Raw genomic sequence first — 21,656 nt, 5'->3', positions numbered from 1 at the left:
TTATCCACGTATGGGCATTTACACATCGATGGTCAAGAGTAAAACAGTAATATATACATTTATGTATATAATTTGATAAGAACAGTAAATGATGAATGAAAATTGTTGTACAATGGATTCACAATAGATTACATCATTGATCATTGAAAAGATGATATATGTCTTTTAGCAATTCTTCAGACAGTCTCCCAGGCAAAATTGCATTATTGACAATAGTCCCGTATATACAGAAGAGGTTTCTTTCATTAATTTTTTAGGTGTATGTGTTCATTATAAGCTTTCATCTAAGTGTAATATCAATAATATTTGCAAAATCATTTCGCGTACTATAGGTATAATGAATAGGTTAAAATATCATCTTCCTTCATCTGCGTTGATAACTATAAAAATTTATTCAAATTTGATGTTACCGTATTTGAATTTTAGAATTCTTGCTTGGGGCGATACGTATTAGATATTTAAATACAAACTCCTTTTGTTATAAATGGTAATACAGTTTGTGATAGATTTTGCTCAGAGTTGCTTCTAATCCCCATAACCCGAGCACATATGATTTAAAAAAAAGTTTTGAAGATAAAAGATTTGTATTTATTTCAGCTTGGTACAGTGCGTGTTAGATTGTAATTGTTATTAGTTACCTTAGAATATTTTACCATTTATTTGATCCAAATAGTCACGTACACAATTATCTGACGCGACGATCTGCCTAATTCTATCTTCCCTTAATGAGAACTCTATATACTCAAAATACGTTTATCTATAAGGGATACAGATTCTGGAATAGCTTAGATAAGAATTTGCAAGAATACTAAGTTCAAGTTGTGTTCCTCGCTCTTGCCATAACTGTGCATCTTTCGTTTACAAATATGTGCATTTTTTTTTTTTTTTTTTGCATAACCAAGATAATGTGTGTTTGTATATTCATTTTTCTTGGTACCATATTTTCTTGGCACACACGACTCAATGAATATTGTCTGTGCCGCAATATTGACATGTTATTTTACGTTCTTATTTCATCTGCACTATTGAAGTACTGTTGATAATATGCTTTTATCACAACAGCTAACAAATGCTCTAATTCAGTATACTAGTAGGTACATTTTGGATAGATATGTTACTTGCATATTGTTGACCGATCAATCCACGTCTACAAGCTCTGCTTTTTAGCGGATCTCTCTTTCAAATGTATTTTCCATCTCTTTATTAAAGGGATGTAATAGTTTTGGTTAAGACCTGGATTCAGGTTTCTAACTTTTTGGTGAGATAATGAGAAACCTCATTATGAAATATGACAGAGCATGTAATTCCAAGACGAATTCAACATTCATTTGATGAAAATTGATTTTGAAATGGCTGAGATATCCAAAACAAGCGATTCTAAAAAAGGTGGGACCACCCTTTATCACGATCTCTTTTCTTTACTTAGTTTTTGGATATCTCTGCCATTTCAAAACCAATTTTCATGAAATAAACAATTCCTCTAAGAATGGTACGCTCTGTAATATTCATAAGTAGTTCCTTAGAAATCTTGTAAAAAGTTACAAGCTCAATCTTTATCCCACCAATACTATACCATCCCTTTAATTGTTTATGTCATTCTTGCAAAGAATGCATCGTTTCTCTTATACTATACATTCACTCGTACATTTTGTACTATACTTTATAACTTGTACATCTTTGCTTATTTACTTGCATACTTTGTATTTTGTCTCGCCTTTTATTCGATGGCAATGAAATAATTGAATTGAAAATAAGTTGTTTTTATTGCCGAATTTTCTGGGCCTCCCCTTGTCCTTCTCCGTCTTCTTCTTCTTCTTCTTCTTCTTCTTCTTCTTCTTCTTCTTTGTCAATAAAAAGCGGTGAAGAGGGAGGTTCCCGAAAATTCGACAATGAAATACCTTATTGGATTGATGACCATCTAAGGCATAGTACATTATATAATATAGTCGTGACAGGAAGGATGAGCTAGCAGACGTTGCATTAGTTCACTTATTGCCTTTAATGATGCCGAGCTTTCGACCTTTTTACGGGTCTTCGTCAGGGCTTGGGATGTGAACATAACAAAAAGTAGCCAATTTGCAACAAAATTTGAACAAAATAAGGCAAAAACAAAGGAAAGCCAATAGAAAAAGAAAACAGCAATATGACATACATTGACATACACAGCGGTGTAAGCAATAGGGCAGCAGGATGACAACACATCAGCAACGACTGCAACGTCCGCTAGCTCTTCCTTTCATTTATATCTGTCACGACTACTTGTATACAATGCAGCACATCTCGTACGTGGCCAAGGCAATTTCACAATATATATTGTTCACCGGTGTAAATGAATGGAATTCAATAAGTACTGCTTTGAAATGCGACACAACTCATTCTAGATTCAAGTGCTTACTGAAGCGCTCTTCTTTTTTTTTGGAACGGTTATAATGCCCATGACTGAGTAGACTATGTTCTTTTTATCTATCCTGTCTTCTAACCTTATGTATACTGCATGTGCGTATGTTTGTGTGTTGTGTGTGTGTGACTATATATAATATGTACGAATTAATGTGATGGTGTCTTGTTTATCTACTTGACTTCACACAGAATCATTTGTAATTATGTTGTTATTGTTAAGTCCAAATTTTCATGTGTAGGCGACCTAATACAAGCACAAGATGCTTTCAACGCTGCCCGGCTCTCATTGTAAACGCCACTATAACATGTTTTTGTGTTTTATTTTGCCGATAAATGGCCTACACACACACACACACACACACACACACACACACACACACACACATATATATATATATATATATATATATATATATATATATATATATAATAATAATAAAGACAATAGAACAGCGAGTAAAACGCAAAATATTAAATGAATGAATGACACTCGTTTATTTTCTTTTGGCATTATTTTCCCCTTAGTCTTTGATCATTGATTGAGTGCATAATGTACGTTTACTTAAGCCGTCCTGTCAAAGAGCGACATCTTGTGAGTACATCTACTGCGATCGTACACTTGGAACACTGTAAAGGTAATCTCAGTTTTATCAGATCCACCATCTAGGTAAGTCCTACTTTGAGAATAATCTATATTGATGCGTGTGTGTGCAAGTTGTTTTTTTTTGTGTGTGTTTAAGTGTATTTCTATCAAGCGTGTAAACCTAAATAGGATGGCCATGTTGTTGAACAACTTTGCCTTTCATGGCAACCCCTGGGAAAAGTTGCAGTTATCATTTTATTACAAGAGAAAATATAGCAATTCTAGATATTTCAATAACAAATAAACAATTCTTTCTTTTATAAACCCAACTGGAAAGAACACAGTATCGCACAGTGTGTTCATATAGTCGAGTACTAGTATGTGAAAACGTTCGAATGTTACTCCAGTGTGAAGATGATTTCACACTGTGGTGTGGTTTTTCACAGAGTATTCCCATAGTAATGCTTTGTTTTACACTGTGAATTGACGACTCACATTGTATTCACGCTGTCATGCTCGAATCTAACAGTGTGGAGAGAGTTCACACTGTGTTCACAATGTGTTCTCACTATGGTTCTCACGCTATGGGACACTGTGTTCTTTCCAGCAGAGAAATTTGCTTCGAATAAAAAATCAACAACTGAAAATCCTATATGTGATAATATCTTCACTTATGTCGTTGAATTTATTACTGTATGATTATTTTCTTGATTTATCATGCATTCCCGTTATGTATTTTGTTCTTTGAGACCATAGTACTATGTCTTATACTTTTTTTACAGATTTTTCGAGCTTGTGTCATGAAAACGTTGAAGAAATAAAATGAACAAAACTGCACTGAACTTGAATTAGGATATAGTGTTATCATCCAGTTATGGTGCCTGTTTGTTTGTTTGTTTTCACTGGACACTTTTAGCCACAGTATGCCAGCTTGTTCGCAGTTCCCTTGCAGTCTGACACACAATCTGGAGTGGCGTCGTATACGATCTTGGCGTAAACCTGCTCGGCGCTGTAGCCCATTCCCAGCATAACGGCAGCGATACCTATAAGGACCGAGAAAAAAATCAATGTCGAAGCTTACTAGATCCATCAAGTCAGTATCTCTTCTATTAGCACAATCAAAGTATGAATTGTCTATACAGTCGATGAAAACAGATATAAAGGTCCTGGTTTCAATTACAAAGAGCATAGTGTTGAAAAACACTGCCCAATTTGTGCATATCATGCTTGCCTCTTTGTGAATTTGAATTCTACAACGTTCATCAGGGCATAATACTGATGAGAATTTGAATGCGTAACACGTGCACGTGCGTTGCACGATACTGATGAAATAAATTTGAATGAACTACATTGTACATTGCAGTTAGCTTTTTGAATGTTGATCTTGATGATTATAAAAATCGCTCGAACTTGAATGATCGCATCATTAATCTATCGAACACATAACACGCATAACCTGGCAATCTGGGGGCGGATAAACTTTTATTTACATATATTTACATATATTTACATATCTCAACATGACAATCAACAGTTACGTCCATTCACCAACTCATAAAATCATTTGTCAACTTCTCCCTTAATCAGGGACTGTATAGGCCTACATTAAACGAATAAACCAATGCAAGAAATGCTTTTGATTTTCATCTATTTTTGATAGGGTGCCCCTCACCATACCGACACCCACTAAGCATACAGCCTACGAGTAATGCAGGCCATGATTCATTCAACTCACGAGTTATGCAGCCCACGAGTCAAACAGCCCATGAGTTCTACACTAAGCACAGAAGGCAAGTGAGACAGACACATCGAGCCCCGTGCTGTATCTATGGAACTCATGGGCTTTTTTTTACCTATGTGTCGAACCTATGGGCCACAAATATGACTCGTGGGCTGTATGACTTTCGGAACCTTATTTAAATGTCGAACTCGTGGGTTGTATGACTCGTGGGTGTCGGTCTCGTGGGACGACCCCCTCTGATGGGGGCATGGACTTTTGTAAGAAGCATTCACGTACCAGAGACATGTGGACAAGACATGCTCGTTCCGCTCTTTGCTGTGGTACCGTCGTTATTACTATAATCAAGACTTGTAATGTAAGAGCCGGGAGCGAACAAATCGACGCAGTCACCGTAATTGGAATAAGAGGCGCGAGTGTCGGTGTAATCGGTGGCTCCGACAGTAATGGCCTAGAAAAGGGGGAAATGAAATTGTAAGGATGAATGCCTTGATCATCAAATTCAATCTCTTTAATCGATGGTTTCAGACTTCAGAGGAACAATGCATTATTTCACCCAATATTTCGATACTGGACAAAGAAAACTTAGATCACTTTCTTTCTTTTCTACACGTAAGTTGTCGGTTATATTTTTTAAGTATCTTCCCATGCTGCGAAAGAGGTAGGGACAATATTCTTCTTCAGAAGAACAGAAAACAAGGAAACATCGTAAATCCAAGCTGCCCATCCTTATCATAGCCTAACCATTACAATCATGGCGTCATATCAAAATAGGTGAGAGAGACAATGTACATGTGCATTTCATCAAAATATACAAACGCTTATACCGGATTTGATTTGTGGTGTCATGCATTCAAATGTGATATAAACACATATAACATTCACGATAATACTTATATAATATCATTATGTTGTGAATGTGTATGATATACCCTATGGCTTCAATAGAATAAGAGATTATGCAATTTCTAGTACACAACGGAATTGTCTTTTGCGTCCGTCTGAAATGAATAATTGTATAACAGTGCTTTAAAAACAACAAGACATCCAAGTCTGGGGCCAGAATTTATATTCTTCAGGGCTATTCTATCTTGGCAGGGCGTTATACATTTATAATCGGCATACATTAGCGTTTTTTCCTAATCTGGTTGATTTTGATACTACAGGCCATTCCACTAAAAAGAAAAAGAAGAGGTGACTTTTCTGGCTACGGATATTTCCTTCCCCTTGTATGATCTCGTATTTTGCTTGTTGACTGGCCAATATTTAAAATCGAAGCTAACTATGCAGGCACAAAACATACCACTTAAGAAAAAGAATTCGGGGGGGGGGGCATTTCATGCAACGTTTTGTAAGATATTTTTCCGACAAACTGTTGTAAGCTACTGAAACCCTTGCATCTGATTGGCTGAGAGGAAATTTGTCAGAAAAAGTATCTGGCCAAAACGCTTCATGCAATGCCCCCATCACTTTTTTTTTTCTAATATTTATATCTCGTTCACTGCGCTTCTTGTTCGGCTAGCTGAAACTTCATAGGGCACTTACATTCATGCTCATGGGTCCAATACAGTAGTAGTAATTCCACGAGTCTACTATGAAACATGTGTATTTGATTGTAATAAACACTTTTGTTATGAAAGCAACTGAATAAGTCGTTGATGTCATTATTTTTTCCCCGGGGAGGTGGGGGTTGTTCTCTGGAAGACAAAGGTCTGTTCCGTTTATACTTATACTTTCCTTCACAAACTTCGGAGAAATCATTGAGATAATCATCCACAGGGATAAAAAGAAGGGAGTGGGGAGCCCCTGGGGTGGGGATCCCCTGGGGTGGGAAGGGAGTAACGGATGAGGACTTGCATGGGCGTGGCTTGAGGTCATAACCTTTTCACAAGGCGGTGGGGGTAGTGACAAGTGGACAGCTTCTTCTAATATCTTTGCACTACTTTACGAACATATTTCAAAATTCCCCTAACTTTCAAAATTTCACTAATATCTGAACTTTGTGTACAGTTAGCTATGCCGATGGGATTAATGAGAGTTCATCTTTTGGTTGTGAATTCAGCTGAACTTTGAGCTTGTGGTGCGTTTATGCCCAATTTGGGAAGGCAGAACCAGCGTTTTGAAACTTTGATCCAAAATGCTGATCCAAAATACCGTTCACGAGGATATCATTTATGTTCATTTGTTTCGAAAAAGAGCCGATTGCGCGAACATGCATTGTGCATTGTGTAAAACTATCGACCTCTCTCGTAAGAAGTTATTGTTCAGCGTAAGAGATTTTGCGCTTATGCTCTTCCTGTAAATGTGAATAGAGAGAATCGCCGATCGCAAACGTACCTTTTTGTGCGTTTTGAATCGACGTTTTGAAACGTTGTTAATATCAACGTTGGTTGGGACGCAACCATGTTTTGCACTAACCAAGTTTTAAAATGCTGAATATAGCCCCCAAAAATGCAAGCATAAACCGCATCCTAAGACTGGAACTCTTATCTATTCTAATTTGGGATCGAAAAAAAGATAGTATGTCGATGTCATGAGGGCAATGACGTTAATACCATGTTTTAAAATGCTGAATATAGCCCCCAAAAAGGCAAGCATAAACCGCACCCTAAGACTGGAACTCTTATCTATTCTAATTTGGGATCGAAAAAAGATAGTATGTCGATGTCATGAGGGCAATGACGTTAATACCAAGTCTGTGCATTTGTCGAATTGGAAAAATAATAATTTTAGTTTACTGTACAATTACAGAGTTGACACTAAGTATAAAACTTACAGCAAATGGAAACATGCTTTCCCCAAGCATCACTACACTTAAAGATCATCATACACACCAAATTCGACCTTCATAGCTTGAATAGTTTATTTTGATGAAAAAAATAGTGGTTACCATGGCAACACATTTTCCTTAAACTAACACATTGGTGTCTTGCAAAACTTCACTTCTAGATCATGATACATACTAAATTTGACTTTAATTGCTTGAATGATGGAAAAGTTATTCGATCTACAAGGTTTTGGTAAAATTGTGGTTACCATGGCAACACGAAAATTATGTGTTCCACATCTATACCTCAGGGCCATAATGCCTACCAAATTTGGTTTCAATTGCTTGAAAACTGTGGAAGAAGTTCACTCCACAGGATTTAAAAAAACAAAACAAAACACATGTGGTTACCATGGCAACGCACTGTCCGATACAAATACAAAGGACATTTTGCAAAACTACACTTAAAGAGCATCATACACACCAAATTTCACCTTCATAGATTAAATGGTTCAATTTGATACAAAAATGAGTGGTTACCATGGCGACACATTTTTCTTATATTAACACATTGGTGTCTTGCATAACTACACCTACCGATCATCATACATACTAAATTTGACCTTAATTGCTTGAATGATGTGGAAGTTATTCAATCCACAAGGTTTTGGTCAAATTATGGTTACCATGGCAACGCTTTGTCCGACAAACACAACAAATTATGCGTTCAACATCTATGCCTAAAGGCCATAATGCCTACCAAATTTGTTTTCAATTGCTTCAAAATTGTGGAAGTTGTTCCCTCCACAAGATTTCGAAGAAAACATGCGGTTACCATGGCAACGCTTTGTCAAGTTCAAACACAAAGAGTGTCTTGCATAACTACACCTATAGATCATCATAGATACCGATTTTAAATTGATTGCTTAAATACTATGGAAGTTATTCAATCCACAAGGTTTTGGTAAAATTATGGTTACCATGGCAACGCATTGTCCGACAAACACAAAAAACATGTCATGCACATCTATACCTCAGTATCATCATTTACCCTAAGTTTCATTTAAATTGCTTCAAAACTGTAGGAGGAGTTCGCGACGCAAGATTTTGCAACAGACCGACCGACCGACCGCCCGCCCGACGAACATCACGGTGATACCTATACCCCCTTCACACTATGTGTGGCGGGGGTATAATTAGGGAGATACAGGTAAATAACCTGAGGAAACAGGAGGAAAAAGAATTAAAGAAAATCCTCATTAGTAATACACGTAATTATTGTTAACATATTGCTCATTCACTTGATTTACGTGCTTCTCAATGGGAAAACGGGCGGTCGATTAAAATAATGAGCTTGCGCCGGTGGACAGTGAAAAATGTCACTCGTGTTTGTCGCCGAGAACTCCGCGCGTACATAACGAGTCAACAATCTGAGCCCGGGATATTAATCTGCGGTATTTTCTGCCTCGAGTGGAATGAAATTAAGGTGAAAATGAGGGGAATTTTCTAAGATACAGGGTATTCATTCAAAAAGTGGTCGATGAGTAGTAGGTCCAACTATACCTCTGGTGCAGACGCCGGTGATTGTCTGCATGCATCTTTTTCTTCGTTCCCCGCAGACACGACGACGACCACCCCGGCTTCCCTGGCCCTCGCTACAGCTCTGTTCTCCGAGTTGGATTTGCTTCCACCGATAGACATAGACGCTACGGAAGGCTTATAACCGTAGTCCACAATCCAATCAAGGGCTTTATTATTGTCATGAAACAGGAAACAAAACGAGAGGAAAAGCAATCAACGATTCTGTTGATGGCAGATGATGAAAGACACTGCAACTCAATGAACACACAACTAAAATGAGGGAATTTGATGTTTGTATGGGATGGTGGTTCGGAAAGGATGAGCAATTTAATTGTATTTCTTGTTTACGATCAGACGCTATCAATGAAATATCGTAGATCGTAAGCCAAGTTAAGTGGCGGCCGTCTGAAGCCAATATATGTATCTATATGTATACATATAAGATCTTTAAGATCTTATTAAGATCTTTTGTCACACCATGGGCACTGATGAAGAGTGTGACCTTGCCTTTCAGTATTTGAGAACTATGCTACGTTTTTAAGATCTTCAAGATCTAGGATTTATTTTTTTTTACGGCGTTCTTCTTCTACTAATTCTTTTACTTATATGTATACGCAGTTCTTCATTTTATTGATAAAGTTGTTAATGCAACCGACAACCATTCTCATTTAATTAGTATATTCTTGGACTTCTCCAAGGCCTTCGATACGATTAATCATAACATTTTTCTCCATAAGTTATCGCACTATGGAATACGCGGGAAGGCCTTGGAGTGGTTCAAGAGTTATTTAGCTAACAGAAAACAGTTTGTTTCAATTAAAGATAATCATTCAGTTATAAGAGATGTTAAGTGTGGCGTTCCACAGGGAAGTCTTTTAGGGCCACTGTTATTCATAATTTATATCAATGATTTTTCCTCTGTTTCAGAGCTACTTTCTTTTATACACTTTGCTGATGATACCAGTGTTTTTCTTGCCCATAACGATATCGATGTTCTTGTTCAACAAGTAAATACGGAATTGAAAAAAGTGACCAACTGGGTCAGAGCTAACAAGCTATCTTTGAATGTTCAAAAAACAAAATATATGCTTTTCAGCAATACTGTTGATTCTTTGAACTCAGAAATAGTTCTGAATGATTGTAATTTAGAAAGTGTGTCATATTTTAAATTTCTTTGTATTTTTGTAGATAATAAACTTTCTTAGAAAATACATATTGATCATATCTGCAAAATTATTTCTCACCAGCAATATAGGTGTTATGAATAGGCTGAAATTTTATATTCCTGAAAAAACCCTACTAGTGTTATACTCCTCTTTGATACTCCCTTACCTTGATTATGGAATTTTAGCTTGGGGCAATACTCATCAGACACTGCTGAATAGAGTGTTATTATTGCAAAAGAAAGCCCTCCGTATCATTTCTAATTCTCCTACACGTTCACATACAAATGCATTGTTTGACTGTTATAAGCTATTGAAAATCAACGATTTATTCTTATTTAACTTAGGTCAATTTATGTATATGTATGATAACAATTTACTCCCACCTATCTTTGGTTCTATGTTTCAAAAAAATCAATCATTCCATAATTACCCCACCCGACGTTCTAACGAGTTTCATTTACCACTTCTTCGAACGATTTTAGCAAAGAATACACTTATCTACACTGTACCAAATTATTGGAATTCCCTGAATCATAATTTAAAATCTGCTCCATCTATATACTCATTTAAAAAGAGATTAAAGTCTTTTCTTTTACAATCTGATAATGACGACTCGCAGAATCAGATTAGTTTATAGGCTTACTTTGTTAATCATCCGCAATATCGGCATTGCCGTTCTCTTTATTATTGTAACTATTGCTCAAGCCTTGATTATAAGATTTTCTTTAACCTATACTTCGCAGTTGAAGGGTTTGTTCTATATTCTTTTTTCTTCTTCTCTTTCTTCCTCAAACCTCCGAGGATCGTCGTCTGTGTTGCATATTCCTGTCTATTCTGTTACCTCTTTATCATGCTATAGTCTTGTTTCCTCTTGTGTCGTCAAGTCAGTTTGTTTCTTGTTTTTCCTCCTACAAGTAGTCTTGTTGCTGTCCCAGTCCTGTTACATGTTCATTACTCTGTTTGTTGTTGTTTTATGTATAACTGTTTGTTCGTCTGTCTCTTTGTGGGCTGCCAAATTTTTTTGTGACGAACTTTTTGTGCGGATTTTTTGCTGTTTTCAATTCAATTTTTACATCGGGCTTCTAATACAAGAGGGGCCCACACTCTACAAGCTCTGTCTTTTTAGTGGGTCCCTCCGTTTTTTTTACAGAGTGCATTATTATATTGAAAACTATTTCACTTTCGTTATCTTAGCAACTATTGCAATGTATCGCAACTGTTAGTTTTTTTCCTATTATTGTTTTTTTCTCTGTACAATTGTATGCATTGCTTTTGTCACTTAAAAAAGTGAGATTTATGTTTGTATATTGTGGAAAAAACGAATAAATATGAACTTGAACTTATACATATATGTATATATCCGAATATCTTCACTATTTTAGTAGTTTCTTGATACACCCCAAAACACCCACAAGCGCACACAAACACATTGGGTGGGTGTGGGGTATTCGGAGTGTTGTCAGACTGTGATAGTTTACGAAGAGAAATAAAACCAGAAAAAATGAACATAATTTTATTATACCTGTAAAGATACATTCCTTATGTAAAGTTTTGCTTCGTTTTGTTTTACCGGCAATAGAGTCCAGCGTGGATCCCGACCCGCGGCAATTCAGAATGCGTATTCCAGCCACGTATGCCTCGTTGGCGACTCCGTAGGTTTTACTGGCAGCGGTTCCGGCACAGTGTGTTCCGTGACCGTCACAGTCGATCCCCTATCGTATACATGTTTCATTCATAGAGACGAAAATCGACGCCATCTTTGAACTTTTTTTTCCTACCTCATTAGTCTTCGACTCTATAAGAGTAAAAGCTCAATTCCATTCAAACCAATTCAATTCAAATTTTATTTCACTTTTCGAAAAAACATAGACATTTCACTTTCTTTGGTAACAGAGAATAAGGTTGCATAATCAAAACAAAGTAAATTGAAAAAAAAAATAATGGTGGAACCTTGGAGTAACAATACGTTGTCATGAGAACTGAAGTAATAAAGACGAAATAACAATACGGAAACATCGAAATATGGAGGGACTCACTAAAAATTGATTCATATTAATTAATATACACAATAAATATTAATTGCCCTCATAAACTTCCCTGTAGAACGCCACATTTTACTTCTCTTATTACTGAATAATTGTCTTTGATTGTAACAAATTGTCTTCTATTTCCCATCTGTATTGGAAATTCAACAGAAATTGGTGTTAATCTTTAATTATGAATTTACCTCCGGAATTTTCATCCGTCAACGGATATACAGCTTTCATCAGCGAAATGAAACGTCTTTGCCTTGATCATGTGACGGTCAATAAACAGAAGTGTATTTCCGGAGGTAAATATCTTGTATTGAGATCAAAAGTTCGACACCAATTTCAATCTCTGACTTTGTTGCTATTAACCTATATTCACACTGGACAACACACGATATTAAAAACCAAAGGTCCAGCTAAATTAGTCCTGCGATTTCAGTTAACACACAATTAAGTAAATAATCACAATTATGAGAATAAACATGTCATCAGATCACCAGTGACACAGGCATAATGTGAATTTTAACCATAGCAACAGACAAAGCCAAATGTCGTACACCATTGTAATATTATCACATTATAGAGGAGAATTCCATCCTGATATTATGCTACTTTGCAGGGGCGGATCCAGGAATTCCCTAAAGAGGAGGCGCCTTTACAAAATTATAGAAGGCGCACACCCCCATTTATTTCTTTTGTTTTAACAAAAAATAAATAAATAAAGTGAGGGTGCGCGCCATGTGCTCCCCCTCCTGGATCCGCACACTTGCTTTGTATAGGAACAGAAAAATCAGAGAAGTAAATCATTTTTTTTTAATTGACCTACCAAGCTGATAGCCGATTAAATTACCTGGTATATAATGTATTAATTTTGAGACAAGTATTTTTATGAGAAATGTGAACTTGAAAGAGTGTTCACTTTCTTTCTTTCTGTCTTTCTTTTTTGCTGAGTGTATATTCTACACATTTTAACTGATCCACTTTTCCGAAGTTTTTTGTTGTTTTTGTTTTCATACAAAGCAACATAATATCAGGACAGAATTCCCCTTTTCAAGGTACGACAGGCGTCTTGGAAATTATCTTACGTCGTCTCCCAGCATATCGGCTGCAACATAGGCACGACCACCAAAGTCGTTGTGAGAAGGGTTTATACCAGAGTCGATCACGTAGATGTGTTGTCCAGCCCCATAACCTATTGAAAATTAACGGTAGAAGATCAGAATACCGAGAGGATATAATTTACCAGCAATTTGTTGTAGTCTTTTCATCCGGCCATGACGGCACTGAAACTATAAAAATTCATAACTTTTGAACGGACTGTCCGATTTTCCTCACACTTTATAACTGATGTATTTTGTCTATATTGCTGCATTCACTAAATCCACACGTATATATTTGGATGAACTTGTCTTTTCGTATATGTCACGTATTTAGGGCATATTATTCATGACTACATCAGTCTTCTACAAAGGACATGATTTATTCATCAATTTGTCAGCTTGTCATCTGTTATCTGTCAATACAATTGAAAATGCGATGGCTTTTTCAGCATTTTTTTCACCGCTTTTGGTTCCATTTTCATTGTCAAATTCGAAAACAAATTCTTTCATTATAATAGTAGGGCAAGTTATTGGGGCGCTGTGGCATTATTAGTGGATATGACTTCCGACTCCCGATTGGAGGACCCGAGTTCGAATCCAGCTCAGTACTTACGTCCTTGGACAAGATGTTTTTACCCACTATGTCCCTCTCGACCCAGGTGTATAAATGGGTACCTGGCAACGTTAGGGTGATAATAAAAGCAGGGCCCTCTGGTAGATCAGTGGCAACACTGAAGAGGCTACCCTGGGTAAATAAGACCTTATTATCATGATTGTCATTCTTGTTATTATTATCACTGTTATTATTATGGTTCTTGTAAAAAACGTTGTGTCGAATCATCTAACTTTTCGCAACTTTCCAACAACTTGAGAATGTGATTTAGTTTGATGTATGGAATTTATCAAAGAAAAAAGTGTAACAGAGGTAGGCTTTGATACGGAATACAAAGGGAAATGACAGACATATTCTTCCTTACATATGTATGGTATGAGACCATATAGAAAAACTACTCTTTTGAAGTCATATAATATTTTCGCAATAACAGAAAAAAAAAGACAAATACGAAAAGTTGAAAAATGTGTGAGACGTTGATCTCCAACACTTTTTGTCCGTGCTAAGATTCTCTTGAAACCAAAATCTCCAAATAATTAAACTTCTTCTTTTTAAAGGTGTGGAAAATGACAAAGTGCAATCAGTCGAGTCATGGCAATGATAATTTTTCGTTTCCAAAAGTAGTAACATACCACTAAGAGTCATGTCTCCGTCTAAAGTGACTCCTCTCTGATCGATGCGATCGATCCCCCACGATCCAGGATTTCTGTTTCTTCCCTGGGCGAAGATAACGCGGTCTTCTTCTATAAATTCCACTCCAGGAAGCAATCGAAGCTTTGGATGGATTGAAAGAGAAAAGATATGTAATATACAGAACCTTGTAGTGCATTTTTAGGTGATATATTATATGTCTATTCGAGTCATAATTTCGGCGTTCCACGCTTTTTTTTTTCAGGAGTCTTGACAATAGCGGTATCAAAACAAAGCAAAATTTGAGCATGGATAGAGCGCGCACTCTCAGACAGACTTTGCTAGGAGACGTGGCTTGGGGTTGCCAGTGGCGGATCTACGGGGGGGGGGGGGGGGGTTCGGGTTCGGGGGTTTAACCCCCCCCCCCCCCCCCCCCCCCCTTGGACTGCCAAGTAAAAAAAGAAAAAGAAAGAACACACAAACAAACAAATTATTAATCAATTATTTTAAGACCAAATTGAACAATAAAGGCACTTTTCTTGTCTAAAAGTTGTCAATTTCAAACCTGAAAATGCAAAATTTTCGCCCCGTTTATAATACACTAACAATATACAATACTATATCTATACACTGAGATTTACTTATGAGTAAATTTAGTGTATAGATGGTAGCCTCGCGTCCTCGAGTGTGCCCCGTGGAACATACCTTTAGTAAACCCTACATTTTTCCTTTGCTTCTATGCTTTCTAGTAATACAAGAGTATTTTTATTGCTCGAACAATGCGATTACGTTTTAGCTTTTAATGAATACATTTCAGACGAATAGCAAAGTGAGAGTGGCTCTCTCGTTCTGTCCGTTATAGTAGAATGAATAGTTTGCATAAGTTATGATCATAGTCCTTCGCAGTGAATTTTTTAAAACCACCTTTAATTCCCTAGAAATTTGATTTAAATGCTCTATAAACGCGACTTTTATACTCTGTTTTTACAAAAAGTCCCTACCGTGGGAAGGGGTATTTCCCTCCCACACCCTCCCCCGCTCGGTCGCCTCGCTCCCTCTCCGAGGATCTAACACCGTCACATAAAATAATGTACCCCGTATTTTATAATCATAGTCCTTCGCAATGATTCTTCCACTGTTTAATTCCCTAGAAATTAGCTTTTAAATGCTCTATAAACGCTGTCAAGACTCCTGGAGAAGGCGTAGGACGCAGAAAATTTGGGTCAAATATACATAATATATTGGGAAAAAATGCATGACAATTTCTTTATTTTCCTCGTGGAAGCAATGCGTGAAATCTCTACACATATACATACACACAGTTATGTATACACAATATATGTATATATATATATATATGTATGTATATTGTTCCGCGCGTATGACACAATCCCTTCTCGAGTCATGCCGCCACAGCCAGTCACAACACAATGCACACGTCTGACGAACAGGTTATTACACTCTGCCAGTATCATCTGTTTATTTTGACTTCTTCGCTTGCTATTCCTTAATTCTTCCACTACTTTATGTTATGCCACAAATTTCTACAAATCTGGCGCTGGTATACTTACAAGATTGAGAGCGACACCGCCAACATCCGCTTGTACGCCAAACCCGTTCAGCACCTTTGAATACTTTCTCTTGATCTCGATCTCCACGGACACCTCTCGCTCAAAACGACTGATGAAGGAGTCTACATCAACTCCATCCTGTACAAAATAGCAAAGAAAGATCGGTGCTCCTATTGATATAAGATTAAGTGCTATATGAATTTAATGATGTCATAATTCAAAGGCTGTCTGACAGCAAGCCCAGTTACTGAAAAAAAAAATAGTCGCAAGAACATGAGGGTTCCAATTTACCTTGGTGCAATGAATAGTAAACTCACAAGTTTTTCATTAGAAATGTAGAACATGAACAAAATGGAAATACATTTGCAGTATGCATTCACAGTAAATGCATATCATATTCTCATGCACCCAAAACTTTTTGACTGAATGTTTACTGCATATTGATTAGCAGGAAAATATGTCTTACCCGCGAAAGATGCTGGTTTTACCAACAGACCTTTTACCATGAAAAACGAACTTAAATATCTCATTCACAATAAGTAAAATGGTATGATGATGATAATGATGATAATAATAATAATAATAATAATAATAATAATAATAATAACAAAAATAGTAATAGGAGGTATTTATAATGCCCTTTACTACTCAGTCTGAGTGCTCAAAGGGCATGAAAAATCTCGCAGACAGCATAAAAGCAGCATGTGCTAAATGCCAAAACATTTTTCCGCTCCGACTTTTACACAGGAACTACTGGATTTCATTTCGAAGTAGTGTTTTGTTTTGATTTTTTACATGAAGTAGAAGATGAAAATGAACTAAAAGTAACAAAGTCACCAAAAGGAAGCAGAAACAATGAATAGTTTCTATTTACTCAATCTACTTTAAATTTATTTCTTGGAATCTATGCTATACAGGTAATACTTCTTTGTATGTAGTCTTCATATTTCAAATGTATAACATAATTATTTGTTATTTCGTATATTAGACAATTCACACGTTCAATTCCTTTTTATGATTTACTTGTAGAAATGAATGTGAAATGTGGAATTCTAAAAACAAACAAACAAACACAGAAATTGTAAACAATGAGATGGTGCAGAACGTGGAATGGGATATTAAAATGGAGTGCAACCGGCCCTGAGGGACGTGCATGTTCAACCACATATCGTAAAAACAATGCAGATCATAAATAACAAAACGCGAAAAGTAAAATGAATACGCATTTCATGAAAATAAAAAAAAATATTACGAAAAAAGGGGGTCTCGAGAAAAGAAAAGTGAATAGCAAATTGTAAGCTTTCCATTAATATTCGTTTTCTTGACGTTTGGTGGTGTATAATGCAGTCAGCTAAAAACCTAGATCTCAAATCGTATAAGCTTGCTATGGAATATTTCATTTTTCATATGCAAAGTCCCCGCCCCACCGGACGAATAGATAAATCAATTTTCACATGAAATTGAAAAGATTGTAAAAGTTGTAAAGATTGACAAAGTATGAAGCGGGATCATATACACGTCGAAGAACACAAAAGAAAATTAGACTAAGAAAAATGAATGTCTGTTATACATTAAACTAGCGGCGTAATCACCCCTTCGCAGCGAGACAAAAGCCCCATACACAATGGAGGAAATGCAAAGTATACACATAGAATGCTCAGCCAACTTCTGAATACTGCGCTTTGTGGATAAAACACTCACCATCGCCGCGGCGACGATGTCACCAGCGCGCCGATGACACTCGGCGCTGCCCATTGGACGCGAGACTTGCGAAAGGGAGAACAGAATTTGAAGGATGCAGAATAAAATAGAAGATAAAGGAGGAGGATCAGGAGGAGGAGAAGAAAGAATAGTAGTAGAAGTAGTAGTAGTAGTAGTAATAATAATAATAATAATAATAATGATAATAATAGTAATGATGATAATAACAATGATAATAACAATGATAATAATAATAATAATAATGATAATAATAGTAATGATGATAATAACTATGATAATAATAATAATAATAACAATAATAATGATAATGATAATAATAATAATAATGGTAATTATAACAACAATAATAACAATAATAGTATTAGTATTGTTATTGTTATTGTTATTGTTATTGTTATGGTCATGGTTAGTATTACTATTACTATTATTATCATTATAAGTACCTCTAAGACCACAATGTAGCGTCCTTGGACGCGGTCCTTGTCCGGGATGTAGAATGGAGCCAGGGCGCTGGCGGCGGCCAAAGTCAAGGCGAGAAGAAACAGGCGCATCATCTCTGATTCTCTTCTGTTTCTGTCGAAAAAAAAAGAATGTATAAAATGAGGATATATAAAATACATATATATGATAATGTTGACCACAGCATCGTGAGTGCTTACCATAATAGTCAATAAAGCTTAACAAAGACCAGTTAAGCGTCTGAATGGAAATTATGCTTCAAACTGCAGGAAAAAATGTGGTTAATGCTGACAAGACATACGACAATTCAAATGAGTGTGTGGGGCACAACTCCTAAAGCCTCGATGATATAAATGTCATTCTTTATGTGTTTTTTTTCCGGTTCCGTGCAATTCAAATAAAATTTAATTTGTAGTTAAAATGAAACCAAATGATATTCAGGGCCCTGTCAATAAAATTGTATTTCACGATGTGCTCACCAGTCGTGTAACTTTGCTCCTGTAGTCGCGGCAAGACACAGAATGACAGTCAGCGCTAGATAGTAGATGATAATCCGTCTGCTGCAACAGGTACATTTATAATCAAGTTTTTGCCTGCTGGAGACTAGTGCGAAATTCTGCACCTGTTTGACCTAAATCAACTACGACAGAAGACAAAAAAAAAGAAAAGGGATAAACAAGCAGCCACGTGCTTCCGATAAAGAAATGAAACAGCTTCTATATTCATCCTCTGAAGAAAGATACTAGGCGTTTTCACATCAGCCCGATAAAAATCCAAGTTCGAGATATTTTCCTATTTCCCAAGTCAGAAAATAGCGTGCTATGAATTTCGAAACATCGGGCTGATGTGAAAACGCCTAATGATCATTCACCATTATTCAGTATTGGTACAGCTACCACCTGGCTACTGTAACAGCTCACATTTTACATATCTATTGTCGCTCATGGCTAAGTAGGCAGAAATTAAGTTTGGCTAAGTAGGCAAAAACAACAACAACAAACAAACAAACAAACAAACAAACAGGAAAACAACCATGTTAAGTTTGGGTCATGAACTTACGTACAAATCTTTACTTGATTTCTTCTTTTTACAAGAAATAAAAAAACATCTTATATTAGTCGCATGGGATGTTCTGTAATAATTGAGCAAAAAGCAGATGATGAATTATTTATCGTCATAACTTTAAAACAAATGGGTCATTGTCATCATCATTACACGATTCTTTCATTATCACAATTAAATTTCGCTAGAACAGCATTTGCCAGCGTCAGGTCACACTATCATCACCTCAGTCAACAAAGGTAGTCAGTCTCGTTACAAGACATCATCTCTCCGGTCTACCATGAAGCTTCTGATATCAAACTCATCATCAAACACCGATAAACTTAAACCACCACCACCTGAAATTCACATGACTGGTAATGGTGTATAAAGGTAAGTACACTGTTCTATCACGTGATTCCAACTGGCTTGACGTAAGGAGAACGTGACAATCTCCACGTCGTTCTTATGACGTTGATTCCACTCTTATTGAGTTATTATTTAATCGTCAAACCCTCTGAAAAAGACGCAAAGTGCGCAAGGTACAAAGAGTGGCAAAATGTGATTGGAAAACGTAGTGTAAGCTATTGGTTTATATTAGATTTCTTATGAAAGAGGAGAGTAGATAAATTATATAGTGTCATTAGTTTCCCATGGAATGATTCTTTTTTTTGAGGGGGTTTGAGTTGTTACGTGACGTTGGTATAAGTAATGCACATCACAGAGGGCGTTAGTAGAATCATCCACCCGATAGTAACTTTGGACCAGCTTAAAACATACGAGGCAAAGCCGAGTATGTTTTGGACTGTTCCAAAGTAACAGACGGTGGATAAATCTGAACACCCGAATAGGTAGTGTGCATTATTTGTTTTTTAAAATGGTGACATGGATCCTTGTTATTTCATAATGCAACTTGATTATATCCAGCATGCATTGTGCTGTACAAAAATGGGCCTATTGCATGAGAAATCAAGTACTTAAACTCGCTAATTAGCACCTTTTCTTGTTTTAATGATTAACACTGCGTGTGAATAGTTCTAGCAGACAGTAAGATACAAGTCCTTTGAAAATTATTTAATATAAGTGTACGTTGAGTGCATGAATGTTAAAATGTTGAATAAAATAACCTGAATTTCAAGTCTCAAATATATTCCAATCAACAGCATGAAACTTGAACGCCAAGTCTTATTAACATCAAAGAGTAATCTGCCTTCGAATATTCGTAGGCATATGTTTATGAATGTACATAGCGTTAAAATGAAGATGTAATGATCACAAGCGATTCAAATAAACCAAACAATGAAAGTGAATGATAGACCCCTAGACAGTTAGCAGAAAACAAAACAACCTATTCAAACCTGATCAAACGCCAGAGGACGACCAGAAGACTGCTTTACGGATACTCATCTTAATTAAGAAAAAAATGCGTAAGTGTCAATATTGTCACTTGATTTTAGCAATTACAGAACTATTTTTTGCTAGAACAGCATTTTGCAGGCGTCGGGACGGACAAACGAAGTTTAGTAAACAGTTCATCACACACTATCATCACCTCAGTCAACAAAGCTACTCAGTCTCGTGATATGATACCATGTCTCCAGTCTACCATGAAGCTTCTGATATCAAACTCATCATCAAACACCGATAAACTTAAACCACCACCACCTGAAATTCACATGACTGGTAATGGTGTATAAAGGTAAGCACACTGTTCTATCACGTGATTCCAACTAGCTTGACGTAAGGAGAACGTGACAATCTCCACGTCGTTCTTATGACATTTGATTCCACTCTTATTGAATCATTATTGAATCGTCAAACCTCTGAAAAAAAACGCAAAGTGCGCAAGGTACAAAGAGTGGCAAAATGTGATTGAAAAACATAATAGTGTAGGCTATTGGTTTGAATTGGATTTTTGCCTTGATATCAAAGAGGAGAGTAGATAAATTACATACTGCCATTAGTTTCTCATATAATGATTTTCTTTGAGGGGGTTTTGAGTTGTTATACAAATGATGCACAGGATAGAGTGCGTTAGTGGAGGCGTATAGCGCACTCGAGGGTATTTACAATTGTGAAACATGCACTACATTGTTAATACCCGAGAGTGAGCTACGCCTCCACTAACGCCACGAAATAATCCTGTGCATCATTTGTTTTATAAAATTGGTCGAAAATTCGAAAACTAACAGCATTTTTCAGCGTTTTTCACGTACCTTTGTGGGTCAAGAGGTCCGAAGATGTTCGTCCCAAAC

At 36.5% G+C, this 21,656-nt stretch overlaps 1 protein-coding gene across 1 annotated transcript; it reads right to left on the bottom strand.

Moving 5' to 3' along the window:
• Positions 1–3,895: 3,895 nt before the first annotated feature.
• On the bottom strand, positions 3,896–18,883 carry LOC139710407 (aqualysin-1-like). The gene is made up of 9 exons (XM_071622323.1): positions 18,840–18,883; positions 18,345–18,474; positions 16,180–16,317; positions 14,611–14,752; positions 13,351–13,457; positions 11,806–11,947; positions 9,052–9,236; positions 5,001–5,172; positions 3,896–4,026 (listed from the first exon to the last, which is right to left on the bottom strand). The coding sequence occupies exons 2-9, from the start codon at positions 18,453–18,455 to the stop codon at positions 3,896–3,898; spliced, it is 1,128 nt and encodes a 375-aa protein (XP_071478424.1). The 5' UTR covers positions 18,456–18,474; positions 18,840–18,883.
• Positions 18,884–21,656: the final 2,773 nt, after the last annotated feature.

The sequence above is a fragment of the Diadema antillarum genome, unplaced genomic scaffold (genome assembly GCF_040938485.1).
Source record: "Diadema antillarum isolate AM-2024a unplaced genomic scaffold, OU_Dant_1.0 seq00001529_RagTag, whole genome shotgun sequence".
NCBI classification, from domain to species: Eukaryota; Metazoa; Echinodermata; class Echinoidea; order Diadematoida; family Diadematidae; genus Diadema; species Diadema antillarum.
This window is presented reverse-complemented; position numbering and strand designations above follow the sequence as displayed.

What these genes read in the sequence shown, in the direction of transcription:
- LOC139710407 (XM_071622323.1), bottom strand. Translation starts at nt 18,455, where the DNA reads ATGATGCGCCTGTTTCTTCTCGCCTTGACTTTGGCCGCCGCCAGCGCC. An exon ending in GCGGTGTCGCTCTCAATCTT is followed by an intron (nt 14,753 to 16,179) that starts GTAAGTATACCA and finishes ATCCATCCAAAG; the next exon opens with CTTCGATTGCTTCCTGGAGT. An exon ending in CACGCTGGACTCTATTGCCG is followed by an intron (nt 9,237 to 11,805) that starts GTAAAACAAAAC and finishes ACAATAATAAAG; the next exon opens with CCCTTGATTGGATTGTGGAC.